Consider the following 23,286-nt stretch of genomic DNA (forward strand, 5'->3'; position numbering starts at 1 on the left):
TGTAATCTCTTTGCACGGGGACAAATGATTGGTTGGAGGAGAAGAATACTTGTTTATATGTGTATATATAGATGTATATCTATATCTCTTATTTATATTAGTTAATACTTGAAATATAATTTCCCATTTGCTGAATAATGGCACTGAAGAGGGCATAAGAGAGCAGCTTTTTCCTTTGCCATCATCTTATAAAGGCGCATGGGAGCGCAGGCGGGGAGGCAATTGTTTCATGTGGGTATTTGAATATTATTGAAAACAGCAAACACCGTGCAGAGGTTTAAAAAACAAACAGGCTCCACAGAATGACGAGGGAAATACACAAAGCTTTGTCAGTGTTATCAGGCTGCCTTACAAATAAGAGCATGACAGATCCTTCAAGTCTAAAAAGCACCGCGAGCCCCATAAAAACTTTGGTGATTCAAGCAGCTGTGTCGCTTCAAGCATTTTTCCTGGTGGGTTAATGGCCCGAAGGGTGTTATAAAGAAAAAGTCTCGGCTGTGTGCTGTTATCAAAGGTGGAGGCGGCTGGGTTACAAGAGTCGTGTTTGCAGCAGAGCAGCACTTCAAAGTTGAGGAGCGTTACGGTGGCAGCAGCTGAAGATCAAACAGGGCCTTGCCTTTTTCACCCCCCCTCTCCCATAAAGTCTTGAACAAGGAGCTGAAGAAAGGCAACTACTCTCCGTTTGGTTCCTCAGAGCCCCCCAGCCTGGGCCCTTGGAGGGTCAGTGGGCAACGGGACAGGGACAGAAGCCTCCAGCGAAGCGGCCTCGTCTCCGAGACCCGGGGTGACCAACCCTTCTCCCGCCTCGGGGGGTGCGGGACGAGACGCGGGGGCTGCCGAGCTCTGTGGGAGCCGTTTCCACTGCATCAGAGGCTGTGGGGACGCTTCCCCCCAGGTGCTACCGCTTTGGGCTGCTGGGCAACCAATCGTGGATTTGGGGTGGGAATTTATTATTTCGGCACTTAAGTAATTCTCTCCTTCGGGCAGTGCCTTCAGCTGTGCTCCTTGGGGCTCTGACACCGCTTATGATACTGCGCAACTCCCCCCCCATCCCTGCGTGCCTCAGTTTCCCCGCCGCCGTCGCCCCGCTCCCCCCTCGTTCCTGGCCCTTTAAGGCGCCGCCGCTCTCCCCGAAGGGGCGGGGTTTGGCGCGCGAGGAGGGCGGCCCCGCCCGCAGGGGGAAGGCTGGAGCCCACTTCCGCCGGCGGACCGGAAGCGCGGGGGACGCCGCGGCCTGAGGCGGGGCCCGGGGCGGCGGCGGGGTGAGGTGAGAGGAACCGGACGGGGCGACGCTCCCTCCCGCCACCGCTTTTTGCCGTCGCCGCGGGGGAGGCCGGCTTCCTCTCGGGTTTCTCTTTGTCTCGGTCCCGCTCCCTCACGCCGCCTCAGGGCTGGCGCTGCCCGGGTCGCGCCGGGGCTGCTTGGCGGGAAGGGGGGGTGTCTCCCTGGGCGGCGGGAGCGGATAGGGCCGCGGAGGAGGCGGCGTTCCCAGCGGCCGCGCCCGGGGCCCTCGCGGAGGAGCTGTTGGAGGGTGCGGGGGGGTCCGCGGGCGGCCGGGACGGCCCGGAGGGAAAAGAGAAACCGGGAAACAGAAACTGCTTTCGCTCTCTGCCTCGGCGTGGGCGTTTCTGGGAGCAGGCGTCGCTGCCCATCAGTGAGCAGCCGTTAAAGCCTGTCGGTAGCGGAGCATTACAGGGAAGGCGTTCTGTTCGCGGCTGGGCTTTATGCGGCCGTGTGCGTTCGCCTAAGCCATTTCCTTGCTTGCTGTGCGTAGGTAAGTGTTTACGCCTTTTTTTGAAAAAGGAGAGTTAGATATTGTATTGCCCGCTTATGAACGACAGAAGGGGTTCAGTTGCAGATCCTACTTACCGCTTCAGTCAATGTGTGCTTAGTGAAAAGTGTGTTAATCTAAACGCCAAAGCAATTCTTAGTCTGTAACGTGTGAACTGCACCGATTTCTGATGGTTGCTGTTCTGCTCTAGATCTTTGGAACACCATCGACGCTGGGTCACCGGGGGATGGGCTGCTGAAGACGCCGCTTTGCTGTGCTCTCTGGAGGCGGCGTATGGCCGCGGGTGCCAGCCCCCTCCCTGGCTGCAGGCCAGCGCTGTTCGCGTTTCCACCATGTGACCCGGCACACCTGCACAGCAAGTAGCTTCCTTTTCTAAAGGTAAATACCACAATTTGTTTTCCCGGTACATAGGTACGAGGAAATGTATGGTTTTACTTTATCTAGATTTCCCTTTTGTATTCCTTGTTATGCTAAATAACAAGCATTTACCGTCATTCCTTTTATATGGGTAGTTCAAGTGTTCGTGCTTTTCCAGTATTCTGTTGAGTTTTTCAGACTAGTAGGATCTGAGATGACTGTATTGCTGCTTAGTGAAGAACTTCTGTTTTTAGAGGAAGCAATCTGTGGTGAGAATTTTATGATGCTTTCTAACTATAATAATAATGAGGACAGGAAAGTTCTGCATAAATACCTTTTGCTTTTGACAATAGGGATTTGTTGACCTATAAATTTTAGCAGGAGATAAAGAAAAAAAAGCTAATTAAATTTTGTACTCATTAGACCTAGATACCACAGATACCAGTAAAACAACATATTGAACTTTAGCATTGTAGTTCTGGAAAGTGTGCATTAAGTGTGGACAGGTTTTTTTTTTTTGTATGTACAGTGATTTTTCACCTGTTGTTTCGTAGTTTGCAGACTATGTAGTTTGTCTTCTTTTCAGTGCTTTACTTTTAATGTTTGCCATTCAGCAGGCATTCTTCTGTAATGTTCATTTAATGCTTTAATCTGTATTTCTTTGTTTAATTGCATGTGCCTATATGATATAAGAACATCCAAGAACACATGCATGTACGCTGCTAATGAGTTACATAAATCCTGAAATTCATCACACTTGAAAATGAGGTACTATTGTGGCTGAAAGGAAATATTTTGCTACTTACGGTCTTTGGACTTCTGTTAATTCCTTCTTCTCTCCATCCAAAGAATGAGCACATGTCGATGGTGTACGCCTAGTGGTTCTGACACCACTGAGTTCCTGAAGAGCTATGCTTCTAAACGGTTGTCCCCGGAAGATCTTGAAGGATCCAACGATGATCTCTGTTACTGCCTGGAGTGTGTGGTTGAATACCACAAAGCAAGGGAAAAATTGCCAAGGCTGCATGAGGTAATTAAGAGATTTGGCTCCTGTCTATTCCTGAGCGGGAGGACTCGGAACTGAACGAAAACTTCAGAAGACTTCTGGGTCCAGCCTCCGTGTAGGGGGGAGTTTTGTGCAGGGGTTGTGTTTTATTGTTTTTTTGGAATAGGGTATGTGGCTTTTTAACTGTCTTGCTCTTTTTATATTGAGTTGCAAAGAGCTGATTGTAAAACAAGAGGACCCTCTTGTTTTGCATATATTCAAATCAGTGAGAACTAAAACAGTAGTGGGAAGTTGCTGACTAGACGTTATAGCTTGAACTTTATTCATGCTGTGATGGTTTGACATTTGAAAAGAAAGAACACCTGCCAAAGAAACTGAGAGCTCTGTTTCTTTAATGTATTTTCTTCCTTTGGTTCTCTTCAGCTTTGGGTTTGTTCCTCTTTTTGTTTGCCTTCAATTCTCATTCATAGTTTTCTGCTATGCTTGAATTTCGGAGATCTGATCTTGCAAGCCTGTGAGATTGGGCGATTAAAAACAATCTAAAAAGTTTAAAAACTCTTTATTATAAGCCTTTTATAATTCTCCCTCATTAGTATCCAATTTTGTGTGTTGGAAAGCTTGTTTTCCCTTATGTGTGTATGTATGTAAAATGAGTATTTGTAGCTAACTGATCATAATACAAATGTCTAAAAGGTTGCTCTTTAAATTAGTCAGCTAGATTTCTCTGGGGGGCAATCCTATCTGAGTATAGATTGGAAATAAGAGGAGTGACTGGACTGCTGAAAGTTCCTTGAGTAATGTTATGTGAGCTGAATCCCCTACAAATATTCAGCAAGTCAATCAGACTGTTTGCATTGTTTACATTCACTTCACTGATACATTGCAAAATATGTGAGAAGGCAAGATTTAAAAATTGCTTTTCCTGTCTTCCTAAATATGATCATTTTCTGTATTGTGCACTTCTTTATATTGGCCAGCGGAACAAAGTTTTGCAGCTAACGTATGGCCTGAAATAATTATTGAGACTGTTTATGAATATTTAACAGAATTATAAAAATGCTTCTGGTTTGAATGTGTCATGGATGAGTGGTTAGGTCACTGAAAGAGTTACCATCAAAGATACTTGCAAGAAGTGATTTTAATAGAAATTTATAAAAGTATGATTTAACAAAGTTCAATGGCAAGGTTCACTCTATTACTTATTAAATGAATGGAATATATATAAAGGAAAAAAAAAAACCCGAGGTAGAAGCGATTTAGAATGATTTATACAGAGATTGAAAATACAGGGGGGTAAAGGAGGCCCTCCCGCTGCGTCAGGAGGTTCAGAATGGACCCCCTTGCTTTCTAAACTCCTCCTCAGAGAAGAGCCTGGGTGCGGCTGGATCCAGGCTTCGCCGTAGTCGATACGTCTAGCAGCAGTTTAAGGTTTATTCACAGTTAAAGTGAGAATCACAGGAATTTAACAGCAATTAATCATTGGTTAATTTAGCATTTACAAAGTGATGAAATAGGATTTACTACAATATTTGAATCGATTCACACACAATGCATATTAAGGTACCTGTTAAAAACTCCCCTCGAGCTAAGTCCATTACTCACTTCAAATGATTGTCTCAATGGGCAAAGGTCGAGCCTCAAGGAGTGTGGGGGGGGCCCGGATTTCAGTCCAGGTCCTGTTGCCAGGCCTCTGAACTTTGCAAACTTAAGAGTTTGCAAAGTCTGAGAAGCGTCCCGCTCAGAGGGAGATACTGGGCGCAGCCCTCTGCGGTCCAGGAGAGCTCAAAGAATCTCGCTTGGTACCACTGTTCATGGGGTTGTGAGATGATTGACTTTAAGCATCAGTAAATTTCTATACTGGCCGCAGTCCAGGTGGGTAATTACTGGAGTTCTCAAAAATTCCAGCAATGCTGGTACTGATCTTCTCGTACCGAGTTACAATCCACAACGGTATTTTCCAAGGCTGTCAGGGGATGACTGGTTATTCCCGCTGTCGTTCCCCACCTTGGCCAGGCAACTGGACTTCCTGGTGCGGTCAGTGCTGCTCCCACCTTAGCCATGCAGGAGTTCCTGGTACGGTCAAGGGACGCGTAACTGCCAAACTCATTGCACAAAGGTCAAGCCTTGACGTGCAGAGATCATAAAGCAGTCGGGGGGGGCGGGGGGGGGAATGCACCACCACAGAATGCCACTCTTTTAAAAATTATAATCTTAACTCTGAAGTGAGAGTTTTGTGATTTGCACAATCTGAACGCCATGTCAAAGCTTTATTGTTTCACACCACGCTTGGAAAGAAACTTTCCAAAGTGAAATTGTAAGTTTTGAAAGTCTAGTTAAGGTTTTTGCATGTGATAATAAATGTCCTTAATCAGTTTCTTCACAAATGCACTTTGATGAGTTGTTTTTCCCCACTGAATAGGTCTTGTGGCAGTTGGAAACCTCCCGTCTTGTGGCCCGCATTGAGAAATCCATGCGAGAAGAGGTTGGAGAAGATGATGAGTTGTTTATAGTGGATGAAAATGGAGAGACACAGCTGTCTGGTTTTGTGGGCCCGGATTTTGAGAACAACCTGCGAGTGCCCCTTCTAGAAATACTGAAATACCCATATCTGCTGCTGCACGAGAAAGTCAGTATGTATCTTATCATATACAGTTGGAAGGGAATGGTATCGTTTCTACTGAAGGAGCTGCAAATAACAAATAGTAGTTAAACCGAAGTGTGTGTGTCTATTTTATTTATTTTGACACTAAATAGGTTTTGTTTTCTTGTTTTGTGAGCATGTAAATTAGGCCTTACTATAACTATGTTTGTCCTTTTAGGTGAGCTGTGTGTAGAAGTGCTCTGTAGAATGGAACAAAGTCACAACTCCTTTCAGGTCTTTGAGAAATATCCAGGAATTTATCTCTTTTTGGTACACCCGAATGAAGTGGTAAGTTACCTTTTCTGTTCCAGTAAAACTTAGTTTTAAATAGCATCAGAACAGATTCTTATTTTTAATGATAAGAATATGAAAATAGTAGCGTTCAGAATTTTAAGTGTTTAATTTTCTGTATTTTTCTCTAGCAGTGTATATATATAAATGAGATTTCAGTAGGAATATAGTTACTCGTGCTGAAGGAGGGAAGACTCTTGCGATATCTTCTAGAATCACTTTACTGTGTGCATTTAGTCAGCAGAAGTTACAGGTGTCAACCGAATTGTAAATTTATGCCCTATACTCCCAAATGGAGTTCTTCTCAAGTGGGCCAGGGTTTGTAACTTAGTGTATTAATCCTCTTCTCCTTTCCTGTTCTTTCTCCATCCCTAGAAGCTTTCACATATTAGTAATGTTCACAACCTTAAAAACTGAAAAAGTGAGAATAGTGTAGTTACTTGCAAGAAGAGATGCTCAGCAGTGTACTGCCTCTGAAATGCCCTTTAATTGTCACTGAATTTTGTCATTACAAGGAGGCAATACTGTGTTTTAATGGATTTGTGTATCTTGTGATTTTTTTTTTTTGCCTGTTTCTGAATCCGTACAGGATATTTTAGTATTGAACAGTCAGAGATCAAAAGTTCATTTGGAAGTGTGAACAGGAGAGCTCTATTCTGTGTGATACTTACAAATGTCAACTGATCTTAGTGTCATTCATGCTAGTGTACATAGCAGAGACTGCTCTCTTTTTGAATCCAATCTCTTAAAGTAACAAAATGAGAAATTTTGGAATACTGGAAGTGTCTAGGTTGAAGGGGTTGAGAGGCTTTGCCATTGCAGTTGTTACCAACATTTCTGTTTTTTTGCTGGTTAAAAGGATTTGAGAGATTACAAAACAGACGTGAGGTTCTCAAAGCAGTACATACGTGCCTGAGTGCCTGCTTTTCCACGTTGTTTTGAAGGTGATGTGTTATCCTGCAAGAAGGCTGTTCCTTCCGACTACATGTACACAGCCTAGAAGTGAAACTGGTATCAATAATAGGGAAGAGTACTGAAAAATCGTGATAATACAGAGAACCTAGGAACATCCACCCTGCTACAATTGGGAGGGCCTGGTGGAACAGTGAACCCTGGTTTCATGCACCGTGTTAATACTGAAGGGAGATTGAGTGCTTTCTTTGCACGATCTTAGAAAAGTCCCTGTGTGGCGTGTTTAGCTGTGTAAAGTGAATTTGGATGTGTAACTCTGAAAGGACTATTGAATTGTAACTCAAGTGGGTTATTTGTTTATATCGGAGAGTGTGAGTTTGTACCTTCATTTTTCCACCTCATTTGATGCAGTTTTGGAGAGTCAGGTTACATTTGCTGTGGCTGGCGGGCAGGGTGCGGCTGTACTGTTTCCAAGACTGACTGACTTAAACACCAACGTAGAGTATGAAATTTCAAGTTGTCCTAAGAAACAGTAAAAGATTTAATAGTATTGTACTTTGCGCTTGCTGAAACTCTGAAGCTTTCTCAGTAGGTCGAGAATGATTCCACCAAGGCAAGAAATGACAAGCGTCCTGTGCTGACAGCACAACTTAACATCTGTTGTTACAGTATACAGTTATCTAACTAGAAAATGTTATCACATGAATCCCAAGGAGTTTTATTTGTATATATTACCCTGAATTTTAACTTGTTACCAACATCTTCTGGTAGGTATAGTAAGTCTGTTTCTAAGATTATTTTGGAAAAAGACTAACTCTTACTTGCAGTTGAGACCTTACTTCCGTAAAAATATACTTTTGTCCCATTTCCTAATCATACAGCATTGATTGTATTTGTTCTTTTTATTGATAGATAATTTTTTTGTTTTAATCCTTAGATTCGTCGATGGGCCATCCTAACAGCAAGGAATTTAGGGAAGGTTGACAGGGATGATTACTATGACTTACAGGAAGTGCTGACTTGCTTGTTCAAAGTTATTGAGTTGGGGCTTTTTGACAATCCAGATATTTACAGCTCTTCAATGATTGAAAACGGTAAACTCATCCTTCTGCCATCTCATTTATATGATACTGCCAACTACAAGAACTATTGGCTAGGTGAGTATTTATGCTCAGAGGTGAATTTGTATGTGTAGCCTCTCTCATCTTGTAGGTGCTTCTTTCAAGTCAGAGCTTTACTATTTTGTAGGTGCTGTTTATTTTGGGGCATGTCAGATGGGGAAATTGAATGTTGCACAGCTGCAGTAGTGAGGTAGTGTTTAATTCGTTTCATGTTGCTGATGATCTCTTTGGTCAAGTGTTACACTGATAATGGCATTTGGAAAATTATCCTTGATTTGGTGAAAATTAGAACAAATTTTTGCAAATAGACGGACAGGTTGCTTCTTGTTTGTTTGTTTGTAGGGATTTGTATGTTGCTAACAGTGCTGGAAGAACAAGCTATGGACTCCTTGCTGCTGGGCCCAGACAAACAAAACGATTTCATGCAGTCTATACTTCACACCATGGAAAAAGAAGCAGCTGGTAACTAATGTTGATACTGAGATTAAGACAGTTCATAGCCTGTTTTTCATCTTCATCAAACTTCCCTGTTTAATTGAGTAAATTCTTAGTAGTGTAATGCTGAGGTGATTTTAACTGAGGCTTATTTATCTTCTGAAAGATGGCTGATATTGCACAGTATTTGGGCAATACTAACAAATACTGAAAAATGACATTCAAACAAAGTCTTAAGTGGAGAAGGGATGGCAGTGCTTTGCGTAAGGCTGGCTTAGAGGTTTTGAGAGGACGAATTATAATTTCTACTGTATTGTTTTAATTCAATATACAAGTCACATGGGAGTGTGCATTTCACTGTGGCGTGAAGTTTGAATATGGACTCCTAAAATAAAGAAACACCACCTTCTGAATCGCCGCAACTTAAATTTTGACTCTTCCGTCCGTCTGTTTGAGGGAACCCCTTTTGCAGCTGGGAATTTAGACTTTAGAATTTAGACTAGTAGCTCTTGGGCCATTCTTGTAGGCCACATGCCATGGCATAGCCCGGGAATGGCACATGAGGTCAAGACTGGGGCTGCTTCTTAAATAACTAGGTCTTTATAAGCTTAGTATGTTTATTGAGGATACGGTATTACCTTATATGAAGAAGGAAGAACACACTTGAAAGAAAACCAATTGCTTCTAGCTTAAATTTGAAGTATAAATTGTTATAGGTAAGTTGTACCCACTTCCTAAAACAGCACTGTAAGAATCATCATGGTAGAATCAGTTTCATAGAGTTGGGAAATGTTAGTATTAGTTATCCAGGTTCCTGTTGATTTAAGACTGTGTAAGGAGCAGTGTCTGTCTGTACAGATAAGTGAGGTTGGCTTTTTTCATCCTTTTTCTTTTTCCCAGTTAAAAAGTTTAGTTCCAACTTACTAGAATACCTATCTTTATATTAGTATTTAAGAAAAAAAATCAATGAAAACCAACTACTTTCACCTTCAGCTTAGTCTAAGAATGTACAGGACTCTTGCATTTCAACTCTCCCCTATATTACTGTTATGTTTCAGATGATTCTACTGACCCCTTCTGGCCAGCGCTGCATTGTTTCATGGTTATTTTGGATCAGCTCGGATCTAAAGTATGGGGTCAGCTTATTGATCCTGTCCAAGCCTTTCAAACCATTATCAACAGTGTGAGCTACAACAAAGAAATAAAAAATATACGCAATAGCTTTAAGAGGTCAGTTTTATTAAGACTAGAACAGTTTTATGATTTTAATACCAGGTAGCGTAGTAGCTTGGTCTTGGTTTTCTTATCAGTGGTGCCTTAATTTGTGTTGGGGGAGGGAGATGTCAAGTTAAAAAATCAGATGTTGCCAACTTCAGGCAATGAAAAGATGAAGTAGGTCCCCTAAAGTTGTGAGGTTATTTTTAAAAAAATATGGTCACTTCAGTTTGACTGCTATGATGTCTGTTACGCTTTTCAGGATTTTTTCCTGCATCAGGAAGGCTGCTAATTGTTTAGTGCTTATTTAGTGCTGTAATCAACTTGCACTTATGTTTAATGAAAGTTGCCATGTCTGAGACTTAGTAAAATTATGGGAATTCCAGAATTTTCAGTGGATGACATAGTTTTAGATTTTATTGTAGTTCCAGATGACAACTGAGTTGATTTTACTTCAGCTTATGTTAAGTCTTAAATATTTCCCAAGATGAGATTTACTTAATGGTACTATATGTTCTTAAAAGTTTTATTCCTTTTCTGAATGTATTCCTTTCAGGGAAGGTAATAAAGTGCGAATCATGGAACTGGCCTTTAGTAGCGTGGATAACATAGTGAACTGCTGAAAGGAAGTGCTTTAAAACACATAGCAGGCATCAGATACTCTTTTGAAAGGTCTTGTTTTCATATACTTAAATCCTAAGATAAAATGGAGTTTTTGAATCGCTTCTGAGTGACAGTATTGTCAGTAATGAACAGAAAATTAATTAGGTAAAGTGCTTGTTCAGTGCAGAAGTGGTTGGTGAGTGCACTGCTAGGAAGTCCAGAAACAGCTTCTATGGGAACAGAATTTTGTTAACGTAAGCTTGAACGCCGTCTTTTGGCAGGCTGTCCCTTTTAGGGATTTTTGTAAGAATCCAGGTGTCAGGACTTGAGGAACGCTTCCTATTTTTGAAAACTGAAGCTGTGTCTAATTTAAAAACGTTCGCGGAAAATAGTACCTGGATAACCATGCCAGTTGTTTACTGTCTTCCTGTGATATATTTTTAATCAACTTTGAGTGACAATGTCTTAAATGTTCAGTATTTTTATACACGCACGGTCTATAATGTTACAGATCGCTACAGATACATATATATATATATATGGAATGTTATAGATAGCTGAGGGAGGCATATTAAAGGAGATTGTTAAACAAGCTATTTGAGTGTTGTGTTCAGATAGTTGCATACAAAGTTTATGAGTATGTAGGCACGAATGAGCTATGTTTATACACAGAAAATTCAAGGGAAATGGAATTCTTCTGGGCGTTTGTTCTATGTAGTCAAATCCATGACTTGGCAGAAAGCTCTTTTTCCTGAGGCAGTCGTTTCTTCCGCCTCTTACAAGCAGGATGGAGCAAACTCTACAACTTAAAGTATGATATCTTTTCATAGGTATGTTTTAGCACTGACCAGTTCTAATAGTCACATGGTCAGTCTCTGAAAAGTGAAATCTGTGTCTTGGCCAGTTGGCTTTCATATAGTTTAAGGTAGTTGTGTGGAGTCTGATGATTTGTATTTCTTTTTAGGACAAAATCTGAACCGGAGTCAGACTACGATGATGACATGGTTACTTGCAGTCAAATTGTGTATAATTATAACACAGAAAAGCCTCAGAAGGTATTAAAAAAAAATTTATCTTCCTGTTCTTCAAACTCTGATCACTGAATAACACTGTCAGTTTAAACAATTTATAAAATATGGAGGGGAAGATACTCTGTTTCTACTAGTAATGTTGTAAAGAAAAAATATTAAATAATGTATGTCACTATTGTGTGCCTTAAATAGCAGCCAGTCTGGTCACTTCTTGTTTACTTGGTACTTTCAGGCTGTAAGAGGAAAGAAGAATGTATTTGTGATTTAGGCAGGGATGGTATTGAAGTCCAAGAATTCGTATCAAGATTGAAACAAACATTGGTACCTCAATGAAAACTCTGAATTCAATTTAAAAGAAAAGTTGCTGATTGAGTTCTTCTATTTTACTTTTTGTTTCTCAGTATTCTAAACTAATATATTGAGTATGGAGTAATGAGGTGTGCATTGATGTACTTTCAAATGTTAGACTGTGCTCCAAAATGGCACCATTTTTTTCTTGTTATAAAGCAGCAGAAACATTTGTGAGTGTGTTCTCTTGATGTTGGTGCGTTGTGCTTATGAAATGTCTTTTAAAGTCTTTAAATGTGTATTTGATTATCTGAGGTTAAATTATGTCAGCATAACATCATATTTGGAGGGTTTCAGAATGATTTTTAAAGGAAGTACTATACACTTATTTCATAGGTTGTGTTTTAGGAAATGAGTTCCTTATACATGTGTTAGCTTGATCTTTATTTTTTGCATTTTTAAAATTTAGATTTTGATGACTTATTAGGGTATAAGAGATGCTATCATTTAATCAACATATATTTGAGAGAAAGTAACCTTTATGGCTAGAAAGAAAAAATGGCAGATTGAACTGTGCAGATGTGTATAATGAGGATGATGTGTGGTGAATTTATTTTTCAGGATACTGGATGGAAGACTGCCATTTGTCCAGAGTACTGCCCCAACATGTATGAAGATATGCAAACACTGGCTAATGTGCTTCAGTCTGATATTGGGAGAGATATGCGTGTCCATCACAGCACGTTTCTGTGGTTCATCCCTTTTGTTCAGTCGCTTATGGATCTCAAGGACTTGGGTGTAGCATATATAGTAGAGGTCATTCATTACCTCTGCTTGGAAATCAAAGATATTATCAATGAAAGAATCCATCAGTGTGACAAAATCTCTGAATTTTTTCTCCTGATCTTGGTGTCCATTGTTGAACTACACAGAAATAAAAAGTGCCTGCATTTGCTGTGGGTTAGCTCCCAAGAATGGGTGGAAGCGGTGGTGAGATGTGCTAAGCTTCCAGCTGTAGCTTTTACACGGTGCACTGAAAAAGCATCTGGACACTGTGCAAGAGGCTCATCGGCAGTATCTTCACAAGCTTCCAACTCTGTGCAGCATGCCTGTGTGCAGTTGATACGCAGCCTTCTTAGAGAAGGCTATCAAATTGGGCAGCATGCTCTTTGCAAGCAATACCTAGACAAACTCAATCTTCTTCTGCGGGGAAATCTATCTTTAGGTTGGCAGCTGAACATCCAGGAAACCCAAGAATTACGACTGTGTTTGAGGCAAGTTATAAAAAGTATAAAGGACAGAGCATTGAATAGCCCTGTGCCTGGAGGAAACAATGCAAACTCTACAACTTTGCCTCCCATTTCTGTAAAGGAAGAGAAGAGTGCACGTGGTGATGGATGCAAGATGAGTCTACATGGCAGAGATGACCATTGTTCACCATTTGCTGTCATATCAAAGGAAGGCGGAGATGAAGATTGTCAAGAGAACCCTTTCCCTAAAAGAAAGAGCGCCTGGGAAGAGGAATGTAGAGATGCATCTAAAAGTTCAAGATCTTGGACATCCACAGAAGGCTTCTTGATGAATGTTAAAAAGGAAGCTAATGACTTGGCAACTGAGAAATATGTCTGCCCACAGAACTCTTTGGTAACAAAAGTATGTGGGAAAGTTCAGGAAAATAGGAACAATGATCTTGTGGCAGGGAAATATGATACGGATAAGCAGTGCTTTAATCCAAATGCCCAGCTTGCAGATTTCAGAAGAGGCGGAGAGTTGGAAAACAAATGTGAAGCCGGACCCATAACACCAATGCGTCTGGCTGCTCAAACTCATATTGGTTCTCCAGAATGTGTTTACAGCTCAGATGTAAAGGAAAGCAATGTGTCTCCCGGTTCCTCTTCGAAGTTTAAAATAGATGTGCATAGACTCACAGATTTGAAAAACAAGGTACAGAAAACTGAATGGCCCTCAAAAGTATCACAGTCAGCGAAGCCATGCGACTTGAAAAACTGCAGTTTAGCAACAAGTGCTTCAAAAGCAGAGGTAGAGCAACCTAAGTTTTGCACTGGCTATCTGTGTACAAGCAAAGATTGTCATAAACATCAGGGAGTGAATACTGTGTGTGAAAATGAAATCTCTGTTGATACTCCACCTTCTAGGAGTTGTGAAAGTATCCAGGAGAAAAGTGTCAACAGTGCTTTTCAATCCAGACTGGTCCCCACTAAACAAGTATCAAAAGAAACACCCCTAGATTGCTCTAGCTCCTTGAAAAGTGAACCTGGTATGCAGGAAAATGAAGATGATGATATTCTATTTTCAGGGATTAGTGACACCTTACTGAAAAAAGTATCTACTGAAGAAAAATCAAGTTCATTGTTGAAGTCTGTGTTTAAGACAGACACTGACATGCAAACTTCAGACCGGGAACAGCCTAATTTAAATGACTTGGTTAAATATGACTCTAAAAGTCAAATTTCAAAGACGTTTTGTATGGATAAAACTTCAGCAAACAGTCGTGTTCCATCTAGCTCTGAAAACAAGAGGGATACAGTCAAGCCTCCTTCTCAGATCGGGCCACTGTCAATGAAGTGTGAATCAAGTGACAGGTTGTTCAAATTTTCAGAATATTTCAAGAGAGAAAACAATTTGGTGGGGAAGAAAGAGTCGGATTTTGTGAAGATGGTTTCTGAAGATAATACTTTAACAGACTCCCAGGTTGATAGAGAACTCAGTAAATTGTCTTTAGCTGCGTATGCCAAAAGTGTCAATTTTGCCTTTGATTCAAGCCAAGAAAGCTCAGTACATCATAATGTATGTGATATTAAAAGGAAAGTGAAAGGTGCTGTAAGATCTTCCACTGATGGCCAAAGTACCAAGTCTCCCTGTGATGCAGATTGTCTTGACAATAAAGTCGTCATAATTATAGACTCCTCTGATGAAGAACAAGGTGTGGCTGACAAGGAGGAAACAAAAAAAAAGAATGAAAATGTGTGTCTGGAAGAGCAGCCTTCAACTTCCAGCTGCGTTTCTGATAGTGGTACCAAACTAGAGTCAAAGATGCCAAGCTCTGCCTTGTCACTGGAAGACTGTGAGTCTCAGTGCTTTGAATTTGAAACAGAAGTTGATGTCTATTCGGTTTGGCAAGATACTCAAGCGTATAGTATGGAAGCAACTCAGGAGTATAAACAAGATCATGTTTCAGCATCGGTTGATAGCAGTAATACAGATGCCTTACTGAATGATCACACAAATGAATGGGGTTATGATGAGGATTACACAAGTGCTGATATCATGGAAGAAGTAAACTTGATAGAAAAGCAAATAGAAACTATTTCTCATCAGAAAGAAGCTGATACTACAAAAGAAGTAACTGATTCAACATTGCAAGAATCTATTAGTAAAGACAATGCAAAAGATCAACTGGAGAATTTTGCAGACAAAGGTACTGTTGCTAAAAACTTCACCCTGGACTTAAAATGGACTGAACCTGGAGCATCCACATCTAACATCTCATTAGCTTCAAAGTTGGCTCTTAAGAAAAATAGTGCAAGCCCACGGAAGAATATAGCAAAATCTAAAGTAGCAAGAACTATTCCAAGAAGTCCTAAAAAGCCTCCTGTTCTTAAAACAGCACAAAATAAAAAACTACTTCAAAGTACGTCAAAAAGTTCTCAACCTGGCAGGTCAATGCCTGCTGTGGTTCCTCCAAGAAAAGTTCGGCAGTGTCCTGTGCCAGCATCAACTGTAGAAAAGCTTGGTCTGAAGAAGGCACCCCGCAAAGCGTTTGAATTATCCCAGCGCTCTTTAGACAGTCTAGCTCAATTGCGCAGCTATGGTGCGGCTGCAGGGAGAGTTGGGCAGAACTCTGCACAGAGACAGAAGGTTAAACTAATTGCGCCTCAGAGTTTGTCTATAAAACATAATAAAAAATTGCTAGCCTGCCAAGACCTTCAGTTTTTAAGGCAGACAAGGCCCAAAAAAAGTGTCAGAGTGAAAAATCTTGCAGGAAGTTCTGAGAGTAGAAACAAAAAAGTTAGCAAAGTGGGTGCAAAATCTATGAAACAAAACCCTAAAAGTTTTGAACTGGCATCTGTTGAAGGACCTGTTGAAAACCAAAGAGAGAAAAAAAGGGAGGAGACTGTTTGTCCCTCTGCCAGTGAGAGAAAATTTGAAAGCCTCTCTGTGGAGGAGGAGACCTGTGTCTCTAAAATGCCTGGTTCTTCAGACTCGAACAGAAGATCAGAGGATAACAGTATGATGGTTCCTCCTGTACCTATGGATTCGAGTCTCTCTTCTGCTGCACTTGGAGATGATAAAGGTGAACATTCAGGAAGAGGTTGCGTTGTCCAGCCTGAGTCTGAGAAGACAACTTCAAAAGAAGATGGGTGTAAACCAAATGAAAACAGTGAAGATGATGATGGTCTATTTTTAACTCAGTTAGATCCTGTGGATATGGAATTATGTTCCGAGGAGGAAAGTGTTCGCGATACTACTACGGCTAGTAAAAACCCAGAGGAAATGGATACTGCTGAAAGCCTTCAGCAGAATGAATCCTCAAATATTGTGCAATGTAAGTACAAAGACTGTATGGAAAAAGTGGAAAAACCAGGAGAGTACTGCAGTAAGCATTCAGCCACTGGCTCAGAAGCAGATCACTTGTTTGCCAAACCTTCTCTCCTGCCACCTTTTAAAATAAGAAAGCCTTCCACTACCAAAATTTTCAGCTCGGCAAGTTCTTCACGGAATGCAGCCTTCAGCAAGGATCTTGAAGATGTTAAAAAGCTACAGCCAGCTTCAAAAAGCAAAGCGAATGCAGCGAAACCGGTGATAGTCAGGCCACCGAATGCAAAGGCTGTACCAGCAGGGAATCAGACATGCAAGCCTCCAAGTTTCAGTAATGTACCTCAACCCCGTATTTCTAGTAACATTCTCCAGTCACAAAATGGACAGAACAACAATGCTTCAAATATTTCCAGAAGGCCTGCCCAAGAAGCATATTATTCTTCCTTTCTTGGCGCTCAGCAGCGTGATCATAGTATTTTTGTTAATGAAGTCCTGAAGTGGACTTACGAAATGTTTGCAAACTCCAGCCAGTTGGGACCTCCAAGGAATCTCCTGCAGTCTGTAGTAGCCCCCGTTCCTGTCCAATTTCAGGGATACAATGACTATTTTAATACATTTTTCCCCTTGATGATGCTAAATGCCTTTGAAACAGTAAGTACCTATCTGCCTCTTGGTTTGTTTTCATCAACCTGAGTAAATTTTACCAAGATATTAAAAACTGTTTTATGTCCTCTATTTACCTTCTGAAAATATTCTGAAAATGCTCAGATACAGATCTGAATAGAGGAATGATTTGGGGGAAATAATCTAGACAGTTATGTTTAAGATTGGGGACTGTCAGTGTTATTTACCTCAGTGAAGCTTTTTTTTGGGCATGCATCCACAATAGCATGCAAAAGGAGGGGAAAAGGAGGTGGTTCCTCTTTCTTTATAGCATATAAAGCTTAAAACAGAAATCTGTGCTTAAGAAACTGAGGTCTTTCAATGACAGCGTCTGTAAAAAGAGGATAACAACGTAATGTTTTGATTTATGTTGAGTACTTAGGTGAGAGGATAGGTTAATCTGAGAAGTGTTTTTTTTTTTTCCAAACAGCTTAACTTTAATAGTTTATAGTTTAATAGTGAGAAAATGCAGTGTTCCCTCAATTAAAGTCTGTATGCTTTCAAATTCAGTCATTGCATCACTTCTCCCATGGAAATAAGATAGAAAATGAAGTCAATACCAGGATAATAGTGGTATTTTAAGGTGAAAATGCAATCTGGGGGAACCCACATTTGTTTTGAAGAGCTCTGTAAGAAAGTACATTAAATGGGGGGTGGGTGGGGAGGAAGCACTTTTGTTTGCCCTGTGTGTGTGTGTTTATATGTAAATGTGTATGCATATATTAAAAAAAAGAAATGGGTAAGACTTTTTGTCTTGTACTTGACAGTCTGTTAGCTTTTATTTCTGCTTAGTGTGTTTGCACTTTGAGTCATGATAAGGTATTCTTCTGATACACTAAACCCTTCAAAGTGTTTTTATTTAGCTTTTACTTTCCAACATGTAGCTGGCACAAGAGTGGATAGAAAATCAGAGAGTAAGAGAGAAGAGTTACTGCTTCTACTTACAGAACTTCTGTGCTGACTTGAATACAGCAGATTTTACAGGTAAGAGGTTTTTTTGTTGGTTTTTTTTTTTATAAAACCCTCTTCTGATTTTCAAGTAGACAATGCCTTATAATGAGCTAGCACTTGCAGATAGAAATTTTTATTTGCTTTAAATACAGAAAGGATCTTGAATTTGCTATTTTACAGAAAGCACATGACAGAAATAAGTATTTTGCAGGGAATTTGTGCCTTAAGTGTTCAGTACAAAAAGTTACTTGGTTGCTGTTGGAATACTTTCCATCTAGCTCATTTGGGATTTTGTTTTAGCTTCTTTTGGTAAATAAAATAGTCCTGGACTTGCTCTATTTTTATACAGGGCTATGTTCCGTCTTAAGAATGGAGGATAGAGTTAAAACTCTTCATAGTCTTTTGCTATGGCTTTTAATAGCTTTAAGAGTTAAAAGATGCATATTACTGGAGTATGTGTAATATGTTAATTGTAGTACTTCTCTAGTCAGAAAGTAATTGTAACCATTTTCCTAAAATGTTCTAATTTTAAAATCTGTTTTGGGTAGCTCATTTTCGAGAAGGTGATTTGGCAAGGCAGCTTCATCCAAAGGAGGATGACTTAATCTTTTTGGTGGTCCAAAAGAAAAAAGACAACTTTAGGGAAGAAAGTGAGATGGAGAACCATATAGTGAGTCACGTTGGTCTTGTGACACGATTTTCTCGTGCATCTGGCTGTTCAACTAGTAAGTAAATGGGGTTGAAATAAAAATGGGATTCTTCTTGGTACCGTGAAATGCTGCTTCGTAGCTGGCTGTTGATAGTTGTAATATGCCACTTGCCTCAGAGGAAATGGGATTGTTTTTCTGCTGTAGCATTTCTGTTCCATGCTAGAAGCTCTGTAAAAAGCCAGGAACTGAAGCTGCAGACCTGCTTTCCCTGCATTTTTCTAGGGACTTCCTTCAATACAGATACTAATACTTTGTGTAAGAACAGAAACTACTGATGAGTAAGTGCTCTGCATACATCTTTTGAGTGCTCTGCTGTGAGATATGAAGTGCTGTGAACTCACTGAAGTGCCAGTGGTCTCACTGACTAAAATTTTCGCTATCTTCTGGAACTGAAGTTGTGAATTACCAGGATTACCAAGTATCAAGATTAATGCTGCCTGATTAAAACAGTGATCTCGGTTGTTTTACAGAGCACTGTTGGGTTTTTTTGTTTGTTTGTTTTGGGGTTGGGGTTGGTTTTTTGGGGGGAGGGGGGTGTGGGGTGTGTTTGGGTTTTTTGCAAGAATTAGTTGTTGGCTCCCTAATAGAAGGCAGCACCTGGTTCTGGTGAGTTCTGTGAGTGACCTGTTTGAATATCTTTCAGTTAACAATTTGGATATTCTTTGAATTAACGACTTGCGGGTTTTTTTTTTTTTTTTTCTCCTCCCCTTTTAATAGGACAAAAGGAGCAGCATACTCTCTGTCATCTTTCTGTGCAAACTCGAGGCAATTTGTCATTCTTCATAAATAAGCAAGTGAAGTGTGTGGTGGTTGGCTCCCTGGTGACCACACACCGAACATTCAAAGGCCTACTACTATTGAGCAGGAGTCCCCTGGCTAAACCCATCATAAATCCAAGTTACAATGACTTCTGTCCCAGAGATTTGCCTGTAGCTTCAGAAAGTGCTGTAAGTCCTGCAGCTAAAAGTGATAGTTAGGGATGACAACGTGGGCGTTTGGATCTCATGAGTTTTGCAAAACTAGTTTTGCATGCTTTTTTTTGAGATGACCGAGTGCAAACAGACAAGTTTCAAAAGCACTGAGGCACTGTGCTTTTCAGAGTTGGGTGGGTGGATGAAGAGGAGTCTGAATTTGCTCAGGTGTTTCTGCTGTATTGACATAAATACTAGTAGTGCACTTCAAGCAGCTTTCAGTTTCTTTTTCCTTACTGGAGAGGTGTCTGTTCAGGAAACAAGGTGTGGTTTGGAAAAGGTAATGCAAAGTAAAGGTGCGTAGAGTAAACGAAACCTTCGTTACAGCTTTCGAGTCAGGATTAGGTGTGCATCTAGAGCAAACCCAGAATCGAAAGCTTCCGTGCCCTTCAAGTTTTTGAGTTGTAGCTAGAGGGGTGGGGGACATTCTGAAAATATTTAAAATGAACATGGAAGGTTTGATCAATGTTAAGTAGTTAATTATTTTTTCCCCTCTCTGTTCCTTCAGGCATTCGATATGAACGAGTACAATGAAGGTCAAAAGAGAGCCATTGAGACAGCTTATGCCATGTTAAAGCAACATCCAGGGCTTCCCAAGATCTGCCTCATCCACGGACCACCTGGAACAGGGAAATCAAAAACTATTGTTGGACTTCTGTCTCGTGTTTTGAGAGAAGTAAGTGAAAGTGGTGTGATCATCACGTGCTGGTGTTTGGTTTCCCAATGGAAGTCAATGATAGCTTAAACTAAATGGAAGTGTAGTATCGGTAATTACTGGGGGTGTCATTCATTAAGCTGACTTAATTAAATCTGTACTGTATAGGGTGGAAATAATACCTTTTGGGCATCTTGGAAAACACTTATTTTACGGAAGTCAAAAAGTAAAATCAAGAGAACGTGCACAATTTGTAGCATAAACACTTGTTACATTAAAAAAACCTTAATATTTTGATGTATTAAAGAATGTTATTTGGCCTGTGCCATTTAATGGTTTTCATATTAGCATCCAGTAGATTCATCAAGTACATCATTGTTGAAGGGAATTTGTGCAAATAGTATTACTAATTTGACTTGTTGTTACTCAGTCTAAGGCATACCTTAAGATATATTCAAGTGCTATAGTCCTCATATTCTGCATGCTGATTAAGATGAGCATACAGTCTGGCTTTTAAATCACAAATGAAAACAATCTAAAGAGCCTGTTTTGGTTTATTGTTAATTAATCTACAGAACACTAGGAATCAGAAAGCAAGTCAAAAAACAAATTCCAAGATCAAGCCAAACCGTTTTCTAGTTTGTGCACCATCAAATGCTGCTGTTGATGAACTCATGAAAAAGATCATCATTGCATTTAAGGAAAAATGCCAAAACAGACAGGAGCCTTTGGGTATGGTTTATTTTAAAATTCTGTTTATATGTTAAATAGACAAAACCTGAAGGAGAAACTGGAACAGCTGATTACATATAATAATTACGTGCTACTCTGAGAAGCCTTTTTCTCTTGCGGAACATGACTGCTACATCCTGATACTGTTATTAATTTTAGTGTGCTTTTCTAAAAGATGAATTATGGTTTTTTTAGTTAAATTGCACTTTGTTTTTATATAGACATTGACCCCTTTCCTCATAGTGTTTCAGTTCACCAGTTTTTAAGTACTCCTTAAAGATTTGAACGCAAGACCATTATGTTGATTTTGAATAAAATTGGACTTCGCTTCTAAACAGAATGGTGAAAATTTTGATGTGTCAGAGCCTCTCACTTTTTTTTCCCCTCCTAGGTTGTGACTAATACAAAGTAGATGAATTCTGAGCAAGGCATCTAGTCTGTGGTGGGGGAAAAAAAAAAAATCCACATTGTAACCAAATGTTAATTCAGTATTGACTTACCAGCTGCGTTACCAATGGTACTCAGTAATTTTCTAAATTAGGAATTCTGTAAGTTTTAGGTAAAGAAGCCTGAGAATAAGAGGTGGTTCTGTTAATTCAAAATAACATTCTTAACTGTTAGCCACCACTAAAACATAGGCAACGTGGTTTTTTTTTTTTTTTTTTTTTAAGCATTTGGAATTACTTTATTTTTTTGTAGCTCTGTTTAGATAAGTACAAGTAAATTGTTGCAATCCCCTGAAAAACAGAAAAGGAAAAGCCTTGTTTGATGTCCGTGATGTTTAATTTTTTTTTTTCCTCATACCAAAGTGCAGAGATGATTGGAGCAATCTAAAAGCATTTTGACTCTGATTTTGTAAACAGGAAATTGTGGTGATATCAAATTAGTGCGACTTGGTGCTGAAAAAGCAATCAACAGTGAAGTTCGGGGATTTAGCCTGGATAAGCAAGTTGAACATAGAATGAGTAAGTAACATGCAAATCAGACTTTTCTTCAGTCTTCTTTAAGAGCTTGATGATGTTTTACACTTGGGACTATGTGTCCTTTAAGAAGGAAGATCTGGTAAAAGGTTTTTCTGCAACAGTGCTTCATAAGCACTGTTTTTCTCAGTCTTAGTGGGAAAGTGTCAGCTTATATCCAACCTTAACGATTCTGTGATTCTATATATGGCCTAAAATCTAAGCAAAGCCGAAGAAATAAGCAAGATGACTTCTTGTTTGGATTTTTTTTATAAAGAAATTATAGCAAATGCATGTTAAAGCCATCGTTTTACAAGATAAGACCTCAATAGAAAAAGGGAAAATGCAACAAAAAATGACTTTGTCCATTTGTTCTTCATAACTTAAGATGCATGACTGAAAGCAAGTGTTATTGTAACAGGTTTTTCTATTCCTCCTGTATGTTTTCCTTTGTTTTATTATAGAACGAAAGCCAGCTGACTGTGACCAGGATATTCAGAAGAAGAAGCAAGCTCTGGATCAACAGCTGGACATGCTGTCTCGTCAGCGTGCCATGCACAGATGTGAGAAGAAGGAGGTAGCAAGACAATAGTATTTTTAATCCTGTTTGTGTTTTTTTGGTATCCATAACTGAATCCAAAGGGTAAAGAACTCTAAATGCCATCTCTGAGCAGTAACTGTCTCTTCACCTGCTTTTTCAAGTAATGGAAGTGTTTGTTAGTTAGAAAGGGAATGAGGAACTTTACATCTGGAATATTTTTTTTGTCTATTTATACTGGTATTTTCAGCAGGTCAATTGTGCCACTTGTTGCTCTAGTGTTCAGTAGTCTTCATTTGGTTCTATGACCAGTGTCACCATATTTATAAAACTTAATGATTTAACTTGTGTACTTTAAAACTCTGTTACAAACTGGGAGTAGCAAGATACCTTGCAATCTGAGATTTTGGGATATGTGTTGCACTTAGTTTTGCATTTTTTTGTCTAAAAATTTGGCATTTGTGCTCAAATTACAGATTTCTGATGGTAAACAGCTTTCCCAATTGCACAAAAATGTAAAGTGTAGTATTGTGTATGGAAAGTCTAAGTATGTTGACCATTTTCTAAGAAACTGATCAGCTTTTTTAGATGTTTGTTATTAAAAGACAGTCTGAACAAGTCTAAATGTTTAGGAGATTAATTAGGATATGGGAAGAAAAAAGGTATATGGGAAATGTATGTTAATTATTCCTGATATTTATGTGGTTTCTCTCCCCCCCCACCATCTAGAGTCAAATGTTAGATGATGAAATTGGCAGACTTTCAAAGGAGAGACAACAGCTTGCTTCTCAACTAAAGGAGGTAGGAATATATCTTTAGGGCAGCTCTTTAATAAACCTCAGCTAATCTGTTTAT

At 39.8% G+C, this 23,286-nt stretch overlaps 1 protein-coding gene across 9 annotated transcripts in view; it reads left to right on the forward strand.

Annotated features, from left to right (window-relative positions):
• Window positions 1-1,202: 1,202 nt before the first annotated feature.
• The window catches only part of SETX (senataxin), a 32,371-nt gene continuing 10,287 nt past the window's right edge, over window positions 1,203-23,286 (forward strand). For 3 of the 9 annotated variants that reach the window (XM_082327746.1, XM_082327752.1, XM_082327754.1), the window contains exons 1-19: window positions 1,203-1,267; window positions 1,983-2,170; window positions 2,843-2,917; window positions 2,999-3,179; window positions 5,575-5,785; window positions 5,975-6,084; window positions 7,937-8,156; window positions 8,463-8,582; window positions 9,614-9,785; window positions 11,338-11,428; window positions 12,314-16,903; window positions 17,800-17,899; window positions 18,415-18,591; window positions 19,294-19,523; window positions 20,056-20,223; window positions 20,778-20,934; window positions 21,798-21,899; window positions 22,358-22,470; window positions 23,161-23,232. In XM_082327746.1, coding sequence (XP_082183872.1) covers window positions 2,913-2,917; window positions 2,999-3,179; window positions 5,575-5,785; window positions 5,975-6,084; window positions 7,937-8,156; window positions 8,463-8,582; window positions 9,614-9,785; window positions 11,338-11,428; window positions 12,314-16,903; window positions 17,800-17,899; window positions 18,415-18,591; window positions 19,294-19,523; window positions 20,056-20,223; window positions 20,778-20,934; window positions 21,798-21,899; window positions 22,358-22,470; window positions 23,161-23,232 — 6,819 coding nt within the window. In that variant the 5' untranslated portion in view covers window positions 1,203-1,267; window positions 1,983-2,170; window positions 2,843-2,912. The other 6 variants (XM_082327748.1, XM_082327747.1, XM_082327750.1 and 3 more) reach the window with 6 other exon arrangements.

The sequence above is a fragment of the Platalea leucorodia genome (assembly GCF_965183815.1).
Source record: "Platalea leucorodia genome assembly, chromosome: 15".
NCBI classification, from domain to species: Eukaryota; Metazoa; Chordata; class Aves; order Pelecaniformes; family Threskiornithidae; genus Platalea; species Platalea leucorodia.